Genomic DNA, 17,831 nt, shown 5'->3' with positions numbered 1-17,831 from the left:
ACATTATTTGTGTGCTTCTCTGCCCCCACCTCCCTTGCCCCCCGCCACGTGCTGGTGCCAACCTTTTTCTGATGGAAAGATCACTATGAAAATATAATGGACAAATGAGTTTATATCACAAGTCTTCATTATATGTTAATTCAATAGATATTTGAGGCAGGACAATTTATAGTTCAGCGAAAATTTAATTTTCAAATTTATTAAATAATGCCATGTGAGAACATTGAAGGAAGAGATGCTGTAATTCTTCATTAGATCCCAAGAACACTAAAGCATCATTCTTGCCCTCAAATGGGTTAAAATCTCTTTGGACAAATGAGACAAATGCACATAAGAAGACAAGATTGCTTACGGTTGAAAGTGCCAAAGTATCAAGTATAGTTGTTAAGATAAATTAAGGAAAGGAGGAGATCTTTCTAGGCTGGTATGGTTTAAAAGCAGGTAGGGCTGGAGCTCAACCCTTGAAGGATATACAGGATTTAGTTTGGTGCAGATTTTTAGGAAGTCTTTCCTGTAAAAGTAGGGGAATTTTGGTAGTGGGATTATATATTGGGCAGTAAAGGAGCAAGGAAACTTTGGCTGGTCCGTCCCTCCACACCCACCGCATCCTTGGTTCACTTTTTAGTCAACAGCCAACTCCCTGCCTCTGTGTTCATTCCCAGTTCCTCTTGAATCCTTCGGGGATTTATTTGGCCTGTTTGCCTTTTTCGTGCAACGCCATGCTCTTTCCTCACCTTGATCGTTTAGTAGGGCAGGACACACAATCCTTGTGCCTTCTGTAGCCAGGTGTTTCTGAAACATGAATACGGTTTTGAGAGAGATTATTATCGCAGTCGGGAAATAAGGGTTAACAAGAACAGCAAACATCACCGAAAGAATCTTAAAATGTAAGGTTGCTACTTGCCAGGGATGTTCTCATGGTCTTCCTTCCAGATTCCTTTTGTTGTGGGACTCCTTCTAGTCCTTAGGTCTCTAGTCTCCAGCCCTCTTCTGTGATGGACTGAGACACTGACTTTGAGCCAGAAGTGATCTGACCCGGCTCACCTCCAGGTGGGGTGTGAATCTCAGTTCCTCTCAGAACTAGCTTCCTGATCTTTTCTGGTGTTTTCCCTCTTGCCTCTGGCTGCACTCTTCATCACTTAGGTCCTTCAGCTTGTCCCAACATTCTCGGGCCCTGGAGCCTTCACTGAGTCTGTAGGAAGCCACAGATGGCTTCCAAAGATTCTTACCTAGGCTTCATGCCATCAAACCTGACCCAGCCATCGCTCAATTTCTCCTTTGCAGGCTAGGTCTCCTTGGCCTTGTAATTCGAAATTGCCATCTGGTTCAAGTCTCGCTAGCATCCTTGGGACCTTGATAATGAGAACAATGATCCCATTTGTTTTATTTTGCAAAGTCTTTCATAGCATTTTTAATGTCAAAAGCACATTTTTATATGCTTTCAAAAATAAACTCATTTAATTCCAGAGGGAGATTGCCAATATTATATTGATTTCCACGGATTAACTAAATACAGTAAAATGCCTCCCTTTATGTAAGTCATAAACCATCATATTAGGATATAAATTGCTTAAAATTCTCTTTGTGATCATCAAGTAATCAATATGATTTTTAACCAACAGTTGCTGTATACGTAGCAGATACATGTTGGTATCAGCAACACCTAAACAGTTTGTTCCCCTTGTTAACATTTGGACATTTTCACAACATTGACCTGTAATTGATGGTTTGACAGTTTTATTTGTAATATGACTTGAGTCCTTTCTCACACACTATTTTGTTAAAAATGTATTTTGGGAATGTAAATACAAGTTTTTCTTATGTAAATACTGCCCCCTTCCCCCTCCTAAAAAACAAAAAAACCTTATATTGGTTTCCTCCTCTCCCCTCCCCTCCCTCCCTTCTATCCTTTCTTCCCTCCCTCCCTCCCCTTCTCCCTCCCCTTTCCTTCCTTCCTTCCTTCCTTCCTTCCTTCCTTCCTTCCTTCCTTCCTTCCTTCCTTCCTTTATTTTAACTGAGTGTTTTTCTGGTTTTCACTAGAATTGGTCCAAATAACCTAATATACTAGAAATGGAAATCTTTCTTATTTGATCTTTAATAATCCCGTGAGGTGCATGTACAGTTACATGGCTGGGCTGCTTTAACTGAAAAGGAAACGGGGGCCTAGAGAGGTGTAGTGGTTGATTTATGATCACACAACTAAGTGGCACAGCTTCAGACTCCTAAGTCTGAGTCTACTTTTTTTTCCACTCCAACCTTTGAGCTTTCTTCTACTGGGTGTATTCTTAGAATTTTGAGTGAAGCAGGCCTATGTTAAGGAGGTCTTAAAAAAATATGTAATACCTTTTACAAAATTGTTAAAATCATTGACTGATAAAGATTATTTTGGATCAACTTTTTCCAGAGATGGCATTTTCAATGGAAAACAGTAATTGCTTTCTTTTTCTTGCAGCTGAAGTGAGTAGTGAATACAGTATGGACAAGGCAATGGTTGAATTGGCCATGATGGATCGGGAACTAAGCCATTATGTAAAGGCTGTTCAATCTGCAATAAGTCATGTAAGTTTATACCACTCACCTGGTAATATCTGGTTACAACTCACTGACCTGGAAACAGAAACACATCATCAAAACTCTTCTCTAACCTTTAATATTTCCTTATCATTACTGTAGTAGCTGTTAATTTCTTCTTCATTGAGAAGTTTATAGAAAAGGAATCTTAAGTAGTTTCCCAGCTAGGCCACCTATGTTTATTTAGAGTATTACGCCTATTTTAGACTTTCTTGCCTTTTTTCTTGAAATCTTTACTGTAAGCCCCCTTTGAATGCGAGTAGATTTTTATAAAATGCTAAAAATTGCATAGAACGTGTTTTTATTGTTATGTTTACTGCAGCATACAATTTAGACCATGCTTAGTTACTCATTCTCCAGCTTTAACTAATATGCAGCTATTGCAAAATTCATAGGATCAGATAATATGGGAGAGTTTTAGAGCAAGTTTAAAAATAAAGAAGGCTGACATTTTAGTTTTTCCAGAAGCCAAACTTATTTTTGTTGACTCCAGCTGTCACAGGAACAACACATAAGGCAGTTAAGGTGGGAACATAGCGACATCCTTTTCAGCAGTACCGAGTTGAGTAAGAAATGAGCAATATGATTGCAGTAATATTTCTGAGAAGTCCTTTGTCCTCTGAGCAGTGGAAACTCCCCTTTGAACTGATTTCAGATACCTGTGTAATAGGGTGTCTTGTACTTCTGGTTTCTTTATTTGCCTTTTCTTACTTCTATCTATGGGAAAATGCCAAAAATCAATTATTTTAGAAGATTGGCTACTATCCAGTGGAAGATATTCAAAAATGGTTTATTACTTAAGGTATACTTAAATGAGCATTACATAATTATATGTTCATAGTTATATGAAGTTCTGTGTTTTTAAAAACAAATTTTTTTAGTGTTTTTTTTTCTTGTTTAATGGTTAGTATTTATAAAGTGTAGTATTTGTGACTTAACTTTAAGAATATCTGCTTATATCCAAGAAGCGATAAACTCAATTCAGCTTGTAAAAGTCTGATGTTTCTTACCACTGTGGCTGTTAATCCTCGGACTGTGAATAGTCCTTCCATAGGAAAATATGAAAGTGATCTCATGTTGGGGCATTTGAAAGTGGATAACAAAAAGCACTTACACCAGAGGTTTTCAACTCCCAGTGACCCTCAGAACCAGCCCATCCCTATTCTAATGAGATTCTAATTTCATTTCTGGAGCAGAATTGGGGCTCCAGTGTTTTTTAAAAACTCATTCTAGTATGTATCCATGGTTGGAGACCACTGACTTCAAAGAACAAAGCTGACTTTATAGAATAAAGTGTTTTGGCCATCAAGATCAGAGTTAGGCCTCTTATTCAGGTCAGTCCTGCTTTGACCCTTACATTCTATGGAGGTTATTTGATAGGCCTTCCTATCTTTAACTTTGATGTTGTGCAAATGTAATAGCACAGTGTACATTATAGATAAGAAAACAGATTTTGGAAGTTAAAGACATAGTATGAATTTTTTCTCTCTTAAACTCTAGGATTCACAGATGTAGGGACACAGTGGGGATATGACATTATTTTGAGGGAAATATTTTTCACTTTTCATATACTGTGCACTCTACATACTTAGAAGTTATGGGCATTGCTATCTTACTGCTTATTTTGGCGAGGGGTAAAGAATGAACGGCAGCCTGAGAAGGACCAGAATGGTTCAGTTCTTTAGGAATAGCGACAGTCTAGGGATCAGAAACTCTACCACCCTTGGTTCTTCCGTATTTTAAGTTATGATACTGCGCCAAGAAACTTAACCTTTAGGAACCTCATGCTCTTCATCTATAAAATTCTTGGCCTGCCTATTTCATAAGATGATTATGTGAGTCAGATTAGATACTGTGTATCAAACCTTTGACATTCATAAAATTTGATGGAGAAATAAGATACTGGGTTTTTGCAAACTCAGACTTCCAAACATATTCCTTAAAAAGGTGGAACAAGATCTTTCTTAAAGGCAAGTAGTACTTCCATTGCTATAACATTGCCAAAATTCTGACCCACCCTGTGGTTTCTCTGTTGGTGGATTTTCATGTAGTCATAGAAATTTTTTAAAAAAATGTTTTTTAATCATCACGGAGCATTAGAGTGTATTGTTGAAATAGAAGTCTCTCTCCTACTCTCACCGTCACAGGATTCTGAAGGTCACACGCCTCTGAAAAGGTTTTAGAAGTTTACTTGGGAACCTTAGAGTTGTGGATCCATTTACCAACAATCTCTGGGAGGCCCCCTTGGCATGCAGCAGAAGCTCTCAGATTGCCTTTCTTTGTCCTCTGAGAATATAGAGCTACTATATTCTACAATGCCTGAAGATTTTATTTAGAATCGGTATTTCTTTTGTACTCTGCAACTTAAAAATAAAAAAAAATTAAGACTTTGCCCCAGCTAGTTTATAGAGGGAATATTATGCAGTGATCTCTAAAAAAAAAAAAAAAAAAAAATTGCAGTCTGTAAGTCATTTATTAAAACTTTCAGGATACATGGGTATTTACCTGTCACAACTCCTTAGAACATTCATGTCATACCACAGAGAGTTGTGTATAAACTCTTTGGGGACTTTCAGTCATGAACCACACACATGACGAAAGTGCTTTGAAACCTGAAAAATGGCACCGAGACACCCAGTGGTACAGTTACTTCTTTTCTCACTGTGACTGCCAGGGAAAAACTCTTCTCAGTTTCACGTTGAGAACAGTGATGTTCTGAACATTACGCTTGATGACCTAATGTTTTTTCCCCCGATTTCTAAGCTTTTATTATTTGAGTATATTGAAGGGGCACTGTTGTTCTCATTGTTTCAAAAGGGGGCTTTTTGTTTTCAAGCATTCATTGAGTAAATATTTACTAAATACCTGTGTACCAGGTACTTTTAGGTGCAAGAAATAGGTCAGTCACCAAAGCCCGCATGACCACCACCTTCAGGATGTCCGGAGTCTGGAGAGAGAGACAAATGTTTAACAAAGAGCTATGCAGATGTTATTTAATGACTTGTGGTGCGTACAGCAAAGGGAAGATAAAGCGTTCCAGGAGACTTAATAACTCAGGGGGCATGGTACTGCTGGGGGTTGGGGAACTCCTTCCTGAGGAAGTGGTGTGTAATCTAAGATGAAAGTCAGATGAGCCTCAGCATGGGGATCATGATATATAACTTCTCTGTCTTTGTAACTGCTACATGAAATGGAAGCATCTTTTCACTAGTTGTGTCAGTGTCAGAGTTTCAGACACTTTGAGAAACTAGCCTTCTTTTTTATATACAGAAAGTTTAAAATATGTAGAGTAATTGAGCAACACACTTAAGGCTGGTCAGTGATTCATTCATTCACAGTAAGAGTGCCTACTATGTGCCAGAAATCGAGTAGTAATGCAAGTCATGGCAGTAGTTGATTTAAGAATCATTTTATTACTGATATTCTGCTTCTTAAGCCATTTCAGTAGTCGAGCAGGGGTTACGCCTCTCAAAGTGAAACTTCGAATTGGTATCGAATGAACAGTGGTAATGCTGTGTATTTCTGAACTGTGTATTTTAGTGTTTATGTGATTGTTTAAAATTACACCTGTAGCCCCATCTTGGGGCTTCAGATTCCAAAGGGTGGGTACTAGTTTGGTTCAAGAAATCTTCAAATCCATTTTCAGGTATGTGTTTCTCCAAATAAGAGATGATAGAGGGTCCAACCACTATCATGGGAGTGTCCTTACAGCTTTGTTATCACCTTAATTCTTGTGAAAAAGGATGACACGATGAAGCTGAATGATAAATGTCCTAACAGGCTCAGAGTAGTTCCTCACATTATTAGCGGTCAGGGATGAAGTATGCATCCTATGTGCTTTTTGATGAGCTGTCCAGTCCTAGGGCTTAGCAGAAGTAACCTACAGTTGGAGATTGACATTGTACTTTGGTGTGTATTTTTCTGTCATGCTACTTAATTGTGTAATTTCACTTTAACAAACTTTAAATCTTTGCCAGATTTTCCCTGTATACTGTTTTTTTTAGTAGGTGCTGCTTCCATGTGTTAATTTATTGGAAAATCAGAGCATTTGTATTTTCCTTACTTTCCTCTGCTACTACTTTCTTCTGTGCTATGTGCATCTTATAGATTATGTAAGATTTTTAAAGCATTTAAGTTGAATTGCTGCCATGTATTTGTTTTTGTTTTCTTAAATCTTTTTTTTTTTAAGGTTTTATTTATTTATTTGACACAGAGTGAGCACAAGTAGGGGGAGCAGCAGGCAGAGGGAGAGGGAGAAGCAGGCTCCCTGCTCAGCAGGGGCTGGATCCCGGGACCCTGGGATCATGACCTGAACCAAAGGCAGACGCTTAATGACTGAGCCACCCAGGCGCCCCTTAAGTCAGTGTTTTATAGCAATTCCTTCCTGGCGAGGGTAATTATTTTTGTTAACTGAACAGGAGCAACTAGGTGCTAGCTTGGTCTACTTGTGTTGTTTCTTAAAAATCTGTTCGTGGATATGCCCTGTGTACTGTGGTTTTTACTTGATAAGCTAACCTGAACATTTAATCTGCCCTTTCAAACTAATATGGTGAGAGTTAGAAGAGTAGAAATATACCTCAGGTAAGCTGTTGAAACCAACACAATCTTAGGTATAATGAAAGAACAAGATGGGTCAAAGGTATAGCTTACCTCAGCCTTGTCATTATGCAACTACATGGTTTAGAACAGTTTTTGACATATCACTTCCCTGTGCTTCCTCACCCTTCACCCATCATCAGTTGGCAAGCTTTGCCTTCTATAAATCTTACTATTTTTTTTTAAGATTTATTTTATCTTATTTATTTGACACACAGAGAGACAGCCAGCGAGAGAGGGAACACAGGCAGGGGGAGTGGGAGAGGAAGAAGCAGGCTCATAGTGGAAGAGCCTGATGTGGGGCTCGATCCCAGAACGCTGGGATCACGCCCTGAGCCGAAGGCAGACGCTTAACCGCTGTGCCACCCAGGCGCCCCTGCCTTCTGTAAATCTTAAAGTCACCTTAACATCCACCACTTGAACATGAAATCATATGAGGTATCCTACAAATTGGGAGTTACCATTTTAGTTTAACTAGATTTGGGGAGCATTTCTCACTTAGAAAGTGAATGTTTTGTAGTATTTGAAGGGAGTTTCAGGCCAGAGGATGCAGTTTGTTAGATATGATCATCTACCGACTAAACGTAAAAATGTACTCGATGTTGTGAGTCATTGCCAAAAAGAGAAGACGGGGAAGTTAGTTTGGGGGTTAAAAAATTCGGGGACAGAAGATTCCTGAGCAGGAGAGAAATTACTGTGGTCAGCAGACTAGCAAGAAGGTAAGAAATGATGGTGGAAATAGTGAAAATCTCTTGGAGCCATTTGGGGAAGTACTGGAGAAGACCCTCTTTTCTGCTCCCTGTCCCCCACACTTGGCACAACAAGATGGTTCATGGTCTTTTACTACCTTTCTTGTCAAAAGTTTCCTAATGCTTCATATATGAACCTTTTTGTCTATAGGAATGTTGCCCAGGTATGGCAATTAAGCAGGAAAAAAAAAAAAAGAAAGAAAGTTGACTTTGGGTATTCACTTTTCAGCGACTTGGCCCAGAATGTGTCTATTTCTGTGATTACTGGTAATTAATTTCTATTCTAGTGCTTTAGAACTCCTTCTGCAGTTATTCCCAAATTAAGGTTGTGTTTGGTAGCATTTTGTCTAATACACAGAGAGAGTAGTTAGGTCGGGAGATAGTATTTCACTGACCGAGTTACTTCTGTAGGAAAGTACCTAGATCTAAATCTTCTAGGTCACCAAGTAATGTAGCTGCTTCTAGGTGAACATTCTGCTCTGTGTTATAATGAGACTGATTTTCATGGGTGGTTTATAGAAATCCATCTTAGTGTTTTGTAGGTATTAAGCGTTGGATTTTGTTCAGAATTATAAAATGTTTACACTCTACTGGGACTTAATGTGTCTCTAGTGGAGCATTTTCAAAAGTTTCCTCCGTAATACTGATTAAGCAGGATGTGAATAAGTATAATAGGAAAAAAGGATTTTGTGGTCAAATAAGTTTGGGGAATGCTTGATTAAAAGAATTTCCTTAAGGACTCCAAAGCCTTTAATATGCTTTTATGCATTGTGATTTTCCAAAGGAAGTACATTTAGTAATTTCTTAAACTTCTTTAACTAGAAAATCTCTTTGGGGGAAGGACTGAGGCTCCACAGAACCCACTTTGGGAACTACTTCTATAGTCACAGCCTCCACCTGTTTATGCCACAGAGGATGGGCCCAGCCGTTTGCGGCAGTTTGCGGCAGTTTCTGTGGCATCCAGGGAACTGGGGAGTGCATCCAACTCCCTATCTGAAATGCTGAGATGGGCCTAGGAGATGTTTCCCTGTAGATCCGGAAAGGGCCAGGCCTCTGTAAAGACTATGCATTATTCCAACAGTGAAAAAGAGGAAGGAAAAGTTTTTTAAAAATATGCCGTGATTGCCTGGCTATCAGAGTCTGAAGTAAACAAGACCCCTGCGTGGAGTACTGATTCAGGAGAGCGGAGGGAAGGAAGTGTTTTCGAGGAAAGGAAGAGAGGAGGGTGCAGAATAGGCAGGAGGGACGCAAAAGCAATGTGGTCGGGGAAAAGCATACAGACCTTTGAAAGGCCTGGTTCACCACAACACTCCAGACAAGACACTGAGCACCTGGGCCTCAGTGGCCCCAGGCAGTCTTGGCAGCTAATTACTTATGTTATTTAAATGAAGTGAATGTTCTTTAATATAGCCAACTCCTATTCATTTCTGACATTGAGCGTTGTCCATATATAGCATCAAGCCCTTACTTTAGATAGTCACTTTAGCTCCTTCCATCTCAAACATTTCACCAGAATTGATAAGTATTAAAAATAGAGCTGAGATTGAGGCCGTTCCTGATAACCTAGCAGTCGTGCTAGTGAGCAGTGGAAGAGAGGCAGGGAACTAGATCGAATGGGGGCCTGGATCACAAATGTTAATAAGGTTCACTGTAAAATGAATGCATTTTCAAAGTGTGGCGTTGAAAGCAGTTGTTTATTAATCTCACAATTAAGTTGTTCAGTTCCTGCCAGTAGTATACGTGGTCCAGTGAAGATACGGAAACCTCTGGACATGTATCTACAAAATAGCTACAAAATAATATTAACAATGAAATCCTCTGACAGACAATAGCAACATACTTAAGAAATTCAGAGTGAGGGAAAAGAGCCTTTGCTTAAATTCTGCCTTTGCTCTGCTCTAGCCCTGAGCTTCAGTTTCTTCTTAAAGTGGGGATGGTAGTAGAGGTTGTAGCGTTCTGGTAACAATGGAAAATGATAGCATGAGGGCACCTGGAATAGTTGTACTAATTTATAACATAGCGTTCTGTAAAGGAGAAGTCCTTTCCTCAGATCAAATTTAAATAGCACCTGAAAGGGAATTTTGAGTTAAAATTCAGAGAGGAGATGAGACAGTAGAAAACCACCACTGGGAAAGGCCAGAGATTATGTTTCTTCAGGGGTTGAAGGCAGGGCCTTTCTCCTTAGAAGGGGTCTTGTGGTGGTGGGAACAGAGTGGGTGTTGAGGGGAGCTTAATGCTCCTAGTGGTGTGGCCATGCAGTGTTGGGTGGAACTGGGGGATGGGGTCCGTGCAGAGGCAGGGAGCAGCATGGCATTGGCCGGTTGGGTTTGAAGTTCCCTGATCACTAAGTCTATACAGTGTCTGTAGCAATGAGAAAGAGATTATATTTCACATACACTAGTTAGTGGTGATGAGGGGGATTTGTACTAGAGCTAAGAACCAGACAACTGAGTAAAAACTTTGGTAATTCAGGAATAACTTTTGATGTTTTCTTAGAGAACCAAAAATCACTTGAAGATGTCAGCAAGATAGGTCAATAAATAGCATAATTATATACCTACATGCACAGAGAAATAGTCCTTGAGCTACGGTTCCATCTTTAAATAATTTGTGTTTACTTTATTAGTGGCACCCATTTGAAAAAATATGGGGAGAGGAAAATGCATTGGATTTACTGCAAGTTGTCATCTGTATTTCAAATGTGTGATCCCCATAAATTGTTGACAAGTGAGAGACTAGAGGATAAGGGGAGAGAATATAAATAAATGGGTTTTATGTTTTCAAGCCCTTTGCGAGTTTGCAATTGTATTGGTAAGGAAAAGCTCTTTTGTTTTGAAGTGGAGCCAATGCCCAGTCAACTGTCACTGAGAGTAACGTTTTTATTCTGTTTCTCAAAGCATCAGGCTTTTGGCAGTAGTGGCACTGTGTCTTTCATTCTTTTGTGTCCTGGCCAACCCAAATTTTTAACCACTGGAGCTTTTTGAATTTCATTTCTTTCTGGGCTTTTTTTGGTTTTGTTTTTGTTAAGGAGAATTTTTATGTCACATAATACAGCATTCTTTAAAACAGCGAAAATCTTTGTGTTCATTTCTCATGGGCTAAACTAATGTGGTCAGTTGTGAACAATTTCTAATTATTCTATCCTGTATTTCATCTTTGGGGGGAAAAAGATTTATTTGTTTATTTTAGGGAGGGGAGGGGCAGAGGGAGAGAATCTCAAGCAGACTCCCCACTGAGTGCAGGGCTTGATGTGGGGCTCCATCACAGGACCCTGAGATCATGACCTGAGTTGAAACCAAGAGCCGGATGGCACTTAACCCACTGAGCCACCCAGGTGCCTCTGTACTTTATTTCATCTTAAAGTAATCATTTAATTATCTTCTAATAGAAAGTGATTATTTCCCTCATTCGCTTGCTTTCTCCCTTCCCTTCGGCTGACACCCAGGGTCTCACGTGCTTTAGCGGCCGCCTTCTCATTACCTCAGCTGTTTGTGGTTCTTGGAATGTTACTGGTACCGAGGAGCAAACCCTCTCTACCCATCACATTACTCTCTGTCGCTCTGAGGTTTATTTTAGCCCCCAACATGTAAGAGAAGCCAAAAATGTCACACGAAATACAAAGTAGGAACTTTAAATGGACTAAATCCTGGGTGTGCTTTGAGCATCCCTCTTCTAAAATCAGAAATTAAATTTGATGAGTGAAGTGTGGTTACACCATGTTTTAAAAAGCCTGGGCAGAAACATCACATGCACAGTGTTTTCTCAGAAGAAATTCTTAAGATAGTTCTTAAAGTGCCTATAAACAATATAGATGAAATTAGGATATGTCCTACCACATTTTCTAGAATACTAATGGAATTGCTCTGCCGGAATAGGGAATTCAGGTGTTTTCGCCTTTGTGTGTAAAACGTGTGATCCCATTACAGTGGTAAATTGGTGTTAATTTAATTAGATTGAATGATTGAGGTTTCTTCAGCACTTACTCCTCAATAGCCGTGTGACCTTCAACAGGTTGGCAACAGGAACTCAGCAGTATCTGTCCCTTCCTATCTGAGTAATTTCTTGATTATACACTGAGATACGGTTTGTGAAAGCACTGGGGAGGGAAAAGTGCCATGTAAGGGCAGGGTCTTGGCGTTTGTCCCATTAACTTTTAATCTCTTTCTCTTACCACAGAAATGCCCACTACATGGTGATTTAAATCAGTGAGCCCTCCTAAATCACCCAAAGCAGGTATTAATGGTAAGGGGTCACTTGTGTCTTGTTCCCTCACATTTATTTTCCCATCCCACAGCCTAAACTGGAAGGAAAAATGTGTAAGTTTTGCATTCACTTTTTGTCCTTAATTTAGTCATCTTTTTGGTAAATGTTTATTTCTGTCTCCCCTCCCCGCCCACCTCCCAAGAGTTTTACATAAATCTCTTGTAACAGTTCAACAAGTGACTCATGTAGATGGGACTCGCTCAGTCCCTGAGTCACTTCATTATGAAACACTTAGAGTTGAATATCTATATTTAACAGTGAGGAAATAATTTAAAACAATTTATAATTTCTGATCTGATCGTGTTAGTGACTAACTCATCAACAATGAGGATGGAAATTAATGAAAATTCACAAAGCCAGACAAAATTAGTCAAAAAATAAAGTCTGAATAAATCACAATCACCTTTACTTCTTTCTCCCCCTTTCCTGAGCAGTTGGTGTTTGATTGATAAGAGTGTTGGGCTGGGAAATAAAGATCTGGCTTCTAATCCTCATTCTGCCATGCGGTGAGCTTGGAAAAGTCAGGCTAATTCTGTACTCCAGCTTCCTTATTTCTAAAATCAGAGTGATAATAGTATTTGTCCTGCATACTTCACTGGGAAGTGGTAAATAAAATGAGATTATAAACAGGAATGTGTTGTGGACCCCCTTCCCCCCCCAAAAAAAGGTGAAATGTAGTTCCGTAAGTTATTACATCCTGACAGTCCTTATCTGACATTTCATGTCCACATGGCCACAGGATTAAAGAATGAAGGATGCTTCCTGATTCTGCCAAAAAAGATGGGGAGTCTCTGTTAGCTCCTAGAGCTGGGAGGAGGAAGATATATTGCAAGTGTTTGGATTTCTGAATTGAATCATGGAACACTGTCTCATATATAAATAACATTAAGAGGCTAAGGTTCCAGTCTAGGCAAATTTTTAAAAATGATTTAATCATAAGTAGTTAATTGTGATCCAAGTTGTATAAAATTGTAACAAAGCCCATCTGTAGTATGGGTATCATTTTGTATTTAAAATGTTCTGGAAGATTTAGCCTATGTCTGGATGATAATGAATTTTTCTGGCTTCCCTGGTTATTTGATATTTGCCCAGGGCTATTGATGTTTTGCTTAAACCAGATTTGGAAACATCTCCTGGTCAGTCCCCTGGCCCTTGGACTAAAAGTCTGAAACCAATTTCCTTCACCCCAAGTGAAGCCCTCTGGGCTCCTTGACCTCTTTAATGGTCACCCTCCAATTAGGAAGGGTAGATGTGATGGGCTCTGAGCCTCAGCGAGGTTAAGGGACACACTTAGGTCACATGGTTATTCTCAAGAGGTTATTCTGAACCTCGGTGTTTTTGTTTTTGTTTTTTAGAACGTTTTATTTAAGTAACTTCTATACCCCATGTGGGGGCTTGAACTCAGGCTCCCAGGATCAAGAGCCACATGTTCCTTTGACTAAGCCAGCCAGGTGCCTCTGAAACTTGGTGTTTTGACCTGTAATTCAAGGCTGTTGTCGTGCCTCAAGACAGATGGAGTTCACTGAGTTTACTTTGAGTTGTTGATTTCATGTGGGAGTAAGAATGCTTTTGTCTAGTGTCTCTTACAAAGTATGCTTCTGGTCTTACACCTATGTTATTACCAATTGCCCAAAGGTAAAGATTTGGGACATTTAGTCTAAACAAAAAGTGACTCTTTACATTGATTTGTCTTGCATAAGGGAGGGATTCTGTTAGTAATAAAGAGCTGCTCGAGGAAAAGAATATTGTTACATGTAACTGTTATATCAGAAAAAAAGAAAACTTTCAAGGGTCCAGTATAATTGACCCTTCTAAAACTTTTTGTCTGCGTTGTAATTTAAAAGGGGCAGTGGTGTGAATATGAAGGAATTTTAGGGATTTGAAATAAAAGTGAAGTAAATCTTATTTTCCCAGTTTTTGCAGATGCTTTATGTTTATATTATTAAAATATTCAGTCCTTTCCGTAACAAAAGTATACCTAGCCGACACACAGGGTTTTTTTTAGAAGCACTGAGGGAGAAGTCTCTCCATGGTCAGTGTGTAGCATTTTATGGAACATATAAAGAATGTTCACCGGGGTAGTGGAAAGAACACTGCATTTGGAATCAGAAGAGCCAGCCTCATCCCTGCTTCTCCACTGCCTGACTGTATGACACTGGGCTAGTGACTTGTCTTCTTGAAATCCTCGGTTTCCTTGCCTGTATAACAAATATCATAGGGCTGTTACAAGGATTAAATGAGGTAATATAAGTAAAATACTTCCTGCCTTCACAGGAAGTGACGTTTCACATAGTAGGCAGTCAGCAAATATTAATTGCCTCTTTTAATCTCCATGCACAAGGTTGTTGGGAATTAAATTGGGAAACAATATGAAAGCTGCTTTATAAATGTTTAAATATTATTTCAATGTCAGGTGGTATTTTCCATTGGTCGCTGCCTTCTTTAGCACTTCCAGAGCAAAACGTGTGGGAGAATCAACGGAAATAAGTTGTGGCTAGAAGATCTGAGTTTTACAGGGTGGCCACCAAGCCTGGAATGTAGGTGCACACACAATACTGGCTTAATTATATAATATTACACTGCATTATGAAATAGCATGATCTGTGTTTTCAGACTTGGTGGCCACCCTATAGCCTCAGTTCTGTCCCCTGTTAGGTGTTTGTTTCAAGGAAGTTATTTAATCTCTCTGGGCAATAAGAATCAAATTACGTTAAATTATTCTAAAAAGTATTTTATAGACTATGAAGCATCTGACTGGTTTTATCTTGGTTATTGTTTTAATTTTCCTGTGTATAGTGGCTTTTTGATTAGGTTTGTGAAGGATAGAATTCATTTTCATTTAGTCAGGAAACCTTTCTCATAGGACATGGATTGGAAGGCTAAAAGCAATTTGATAGCCTTAGTAGTGGGAAGTAATTTCAAATATTAGGAGGCCATATGAATTATAGAGAAGGCAGCATCGGAGAATTTGATAAGCTGCTAGACCAGAGTGAATGGAACCATAAGGATAAAGGGGCATTAATGCACTACTGGAGTATTAGTAATTCCACAGTCTTTATTGTGTTGGGTGAGATGTGATAACTGAGGGAAAGATCCGGCTTCATATCCATGGATTGCCCTCATTCCATGCTGTAGTTGTGTAATATGGTATAAAGACAAGGGATTTGAAGTCAGACGTCCTATTTATCAGAATCTTTGGGGTAATTAAGAATGTTAGAGGTTATGGATTTAGAGGGAAAAACGTAGTATTTCCAAAATAAATATTTTGACTTCTTTTTAGTTCCTACAGTCATACTAAGTAGATTTTCTGATGGATACTTATCAAGAACAGAAGGAAGAAAACAACTGGCATTTCCCTTTCTTTTAGATGATAACAGAAATGGTGGATTCGTTCTTTTGGTCATTAAGATCCGCTAGTTCACGGAGGGTGTGACTGGAACATGACAGAGATGCTCTTGCTCCCCAGGGGTGCCGGCTGTGAAAGGCTGGTCTTCCTGGCTCTGAATGCTCAGAAAGAATACGCTTCCATGAAACTTAGCCCTCCCCATTCTCTTCTCAAGTGTGCTTTCTTCGGGAGAGCTAACAGCGCGTATGTCTGTCCCTCCTCCCGCCGTCGCCCCTCCACACACTTGCACAAACACTGGAGCAAGGAATGCTTCTTTCACTGTTGAGATTCTAAAGCAGGGCGCTCTTTACCACCAAATAGCCCAGTATCACCAGCCACCACTGAGTTGTATAGAAAGGGGAAGTTTATCTAAATGTGTGTGAGAAAATTGAGGTTCTCAGTAATTAGGGCTTTTCCAGGAACCTTGAGTTTGATGGATGTAACACAGAATAAGCAGGTAGGGAAAGGCATATAATATAGGCTTCGTGTATTGAGAGTTGCATTGAAAGAATTACAAAGTCAATCCCAGAGCAAAGAGGCTGTGAAAGAAATAGGATGGGAATGGTTATAATACAGGGGGGAAAATCCGTGAACTCTTTCATGTAGAACACGGTGTTTCTTACATTAGAAATGCAAGTGTTGGAGACCGTTTTCTCAGTTCCACCTGCCCCCATGTCTCTGAGGAGGTGAGAGCGAGGAAGGGTAGTACCTTAATCCTTGATAGGAAAGCGTATGCCATCTGGGAAACCTCTCTGTGTCGAAACCAGCCTGAAAGTCCATTTGGTTGTTCAAAGGTCTCTTTAATCATGTAGTTAGAATGTTTCATTTGATAAGCATTACCTCGCTTATCATTTCACAAGCTGTTAGAGGAATTTTTGAAATCTCTAATTGATAGATTTAATTTCTGAGGGACATTTATTTATCTCTGTGTGGACTGCTCATGAATTTAAGCTGCCCTTCTTAAGAGTATAGCCTCCAGATCACAAATTCATGACGATTCTGGTAAAAGGCTGCAAAAACACGGTTCTTTGTGTAGACTCTAAAATAAACTGAACAGGTCCCTTTGACAGGCTCGTGGGAATGACTGCATTCTTAGCTGCCTTTAGAAGGAGGGAGAAAAGAAACATCGGGAGAGGAGCAGAAAAGGGAAAAGACTCGTTCTTTTCTGCCACTTGCTCTTTTTCAAACTGGACATGGTACTTCATGGTCATTGGTTCCATTGCTCCCCACCTCCACTCTCTCTGTTACCATGACCTGTCTGACATGCATGGCAATAAAAATGCAGCATTTTTTTAGTGCCGAGTGTCTGGCGCCATCCTGGCACTTTATATATGGTACAGCATAATGTAACGTTCTTGGGGAGGTGAGGAAGCTAAGGCTGAGGTTACACACCTTGTGAAAAGCTCAGTAGCTGTTGTTTGGTCATTTTCTTATTTAATTTCTCTGCCATTGATAACCCCCTCCCTCCTGAAGTATGAAGTTCCATTTCTGACAACACACGTCTGTTTTTTCTTCTAGCTCCCGGCCACTTCTCCATAGTCTCCTTGGTGAATCCTACTTATGTCTCTCCATCCACTAAATCTTCGTGTTCCTCCTTGTTCTTTGACCCTTGCCTCTTCTCATACTACACTCTCTTCCCGAGAGAGAGCTTCTGTGCTGGTAACTTGAATCACTGTCTTCATGCTGCCGAGGCCCCAATCCTTATTGCCCAGATGCTTGTCCAGTGATCACACTGACATCCCCACTTGTGTGTGCTCCTTAAATTCAGCAGGCGTCAGGGAGAACTTTCCCCCCACGTTCTCCTTCTGGGGTGCTAGAACTTGGTAAATGGCGATATCTTCCACTCAGTTTCCCACACCGGAAAGCTGGTGGTCCTCCTTCCTCCTCCGAGCTCCTCCCAGCATGCATTACATCTCCAGACTTGACTAACTCTGAGGTGAGTTTGCCCACCTCAGCCTCATCTTGGGCCTTAAGTCTCTGATGGCGTGTTTGCTATAGCATTTTGCTCCCTTCCGGTGTTTTCTGTCCAGTAGCCCAAGTGATCTTTCTAAATTACACATTTTCATTATTTTGTCTGCTCTTTACACATTACTTTCTTCAATTATTCCTTATTACTCTCAGGATTAAATTCAAACATCTTTACCTGGTATATACCCCTGCTTAACTCTGTAGTCTCACTTTTTACCATTCTTTTATGCTAGTTCTTGGAATGTTCTTGTGTCTCTGGCCTCAGTACATGTTATTCCTTCTACTGGGGGTGCTCTTCC

At 39.8% G+C, this 17,831-nt stretch overlaps 1 protein-coding gene across 3 annotated transcripts in view; it reads left to right on the top strand.

Moving 5' to 3' along the window:
- The window catches only part of NSMCE2 (NSE2 SUMO ligase component of SMC5/6 complex), a 209,593-nt gene that overhangs the window by 33,247 nt on the left and 158,515 nt on the right, over positions 1 to 17,831 (top strand). For all 3 annotated transcript variants that reach the window (XM_087864624.1, XM_045805649.2, XM_045805650.2), the window contains exon 3: positions 2,453 to 2,559. In XM_087864624.1, the coding sequence (XP_087720750.1) occupies positions 2,453 to 2,559 (107 nt within the window). The remainder of the gene's footprint in view (positions 1 to 2,452; positions 2,560 to 17,831) is intronic.

This window comes from Ursus americanus, chromosome 9, assembly GCF_024610735.1.
Source record: "Ursus americanus isolate L20-20 chromosome 9, mUrsAme1.1.p, whole genome shotgun sequence".
In the NCBI taxonomy this organism is placed as follows: domain Eukaryota; kingdom Metazoa; phylum Chordata; class Mammalia; order Carnivora; family Ursidae; genus Ursus; species Ursus americanus.
The sequence above is the reverse complement of the archived record's forward strand: the minus strand, read 5'-3'. Positions and strand labels throughout refer to the sequence as shown.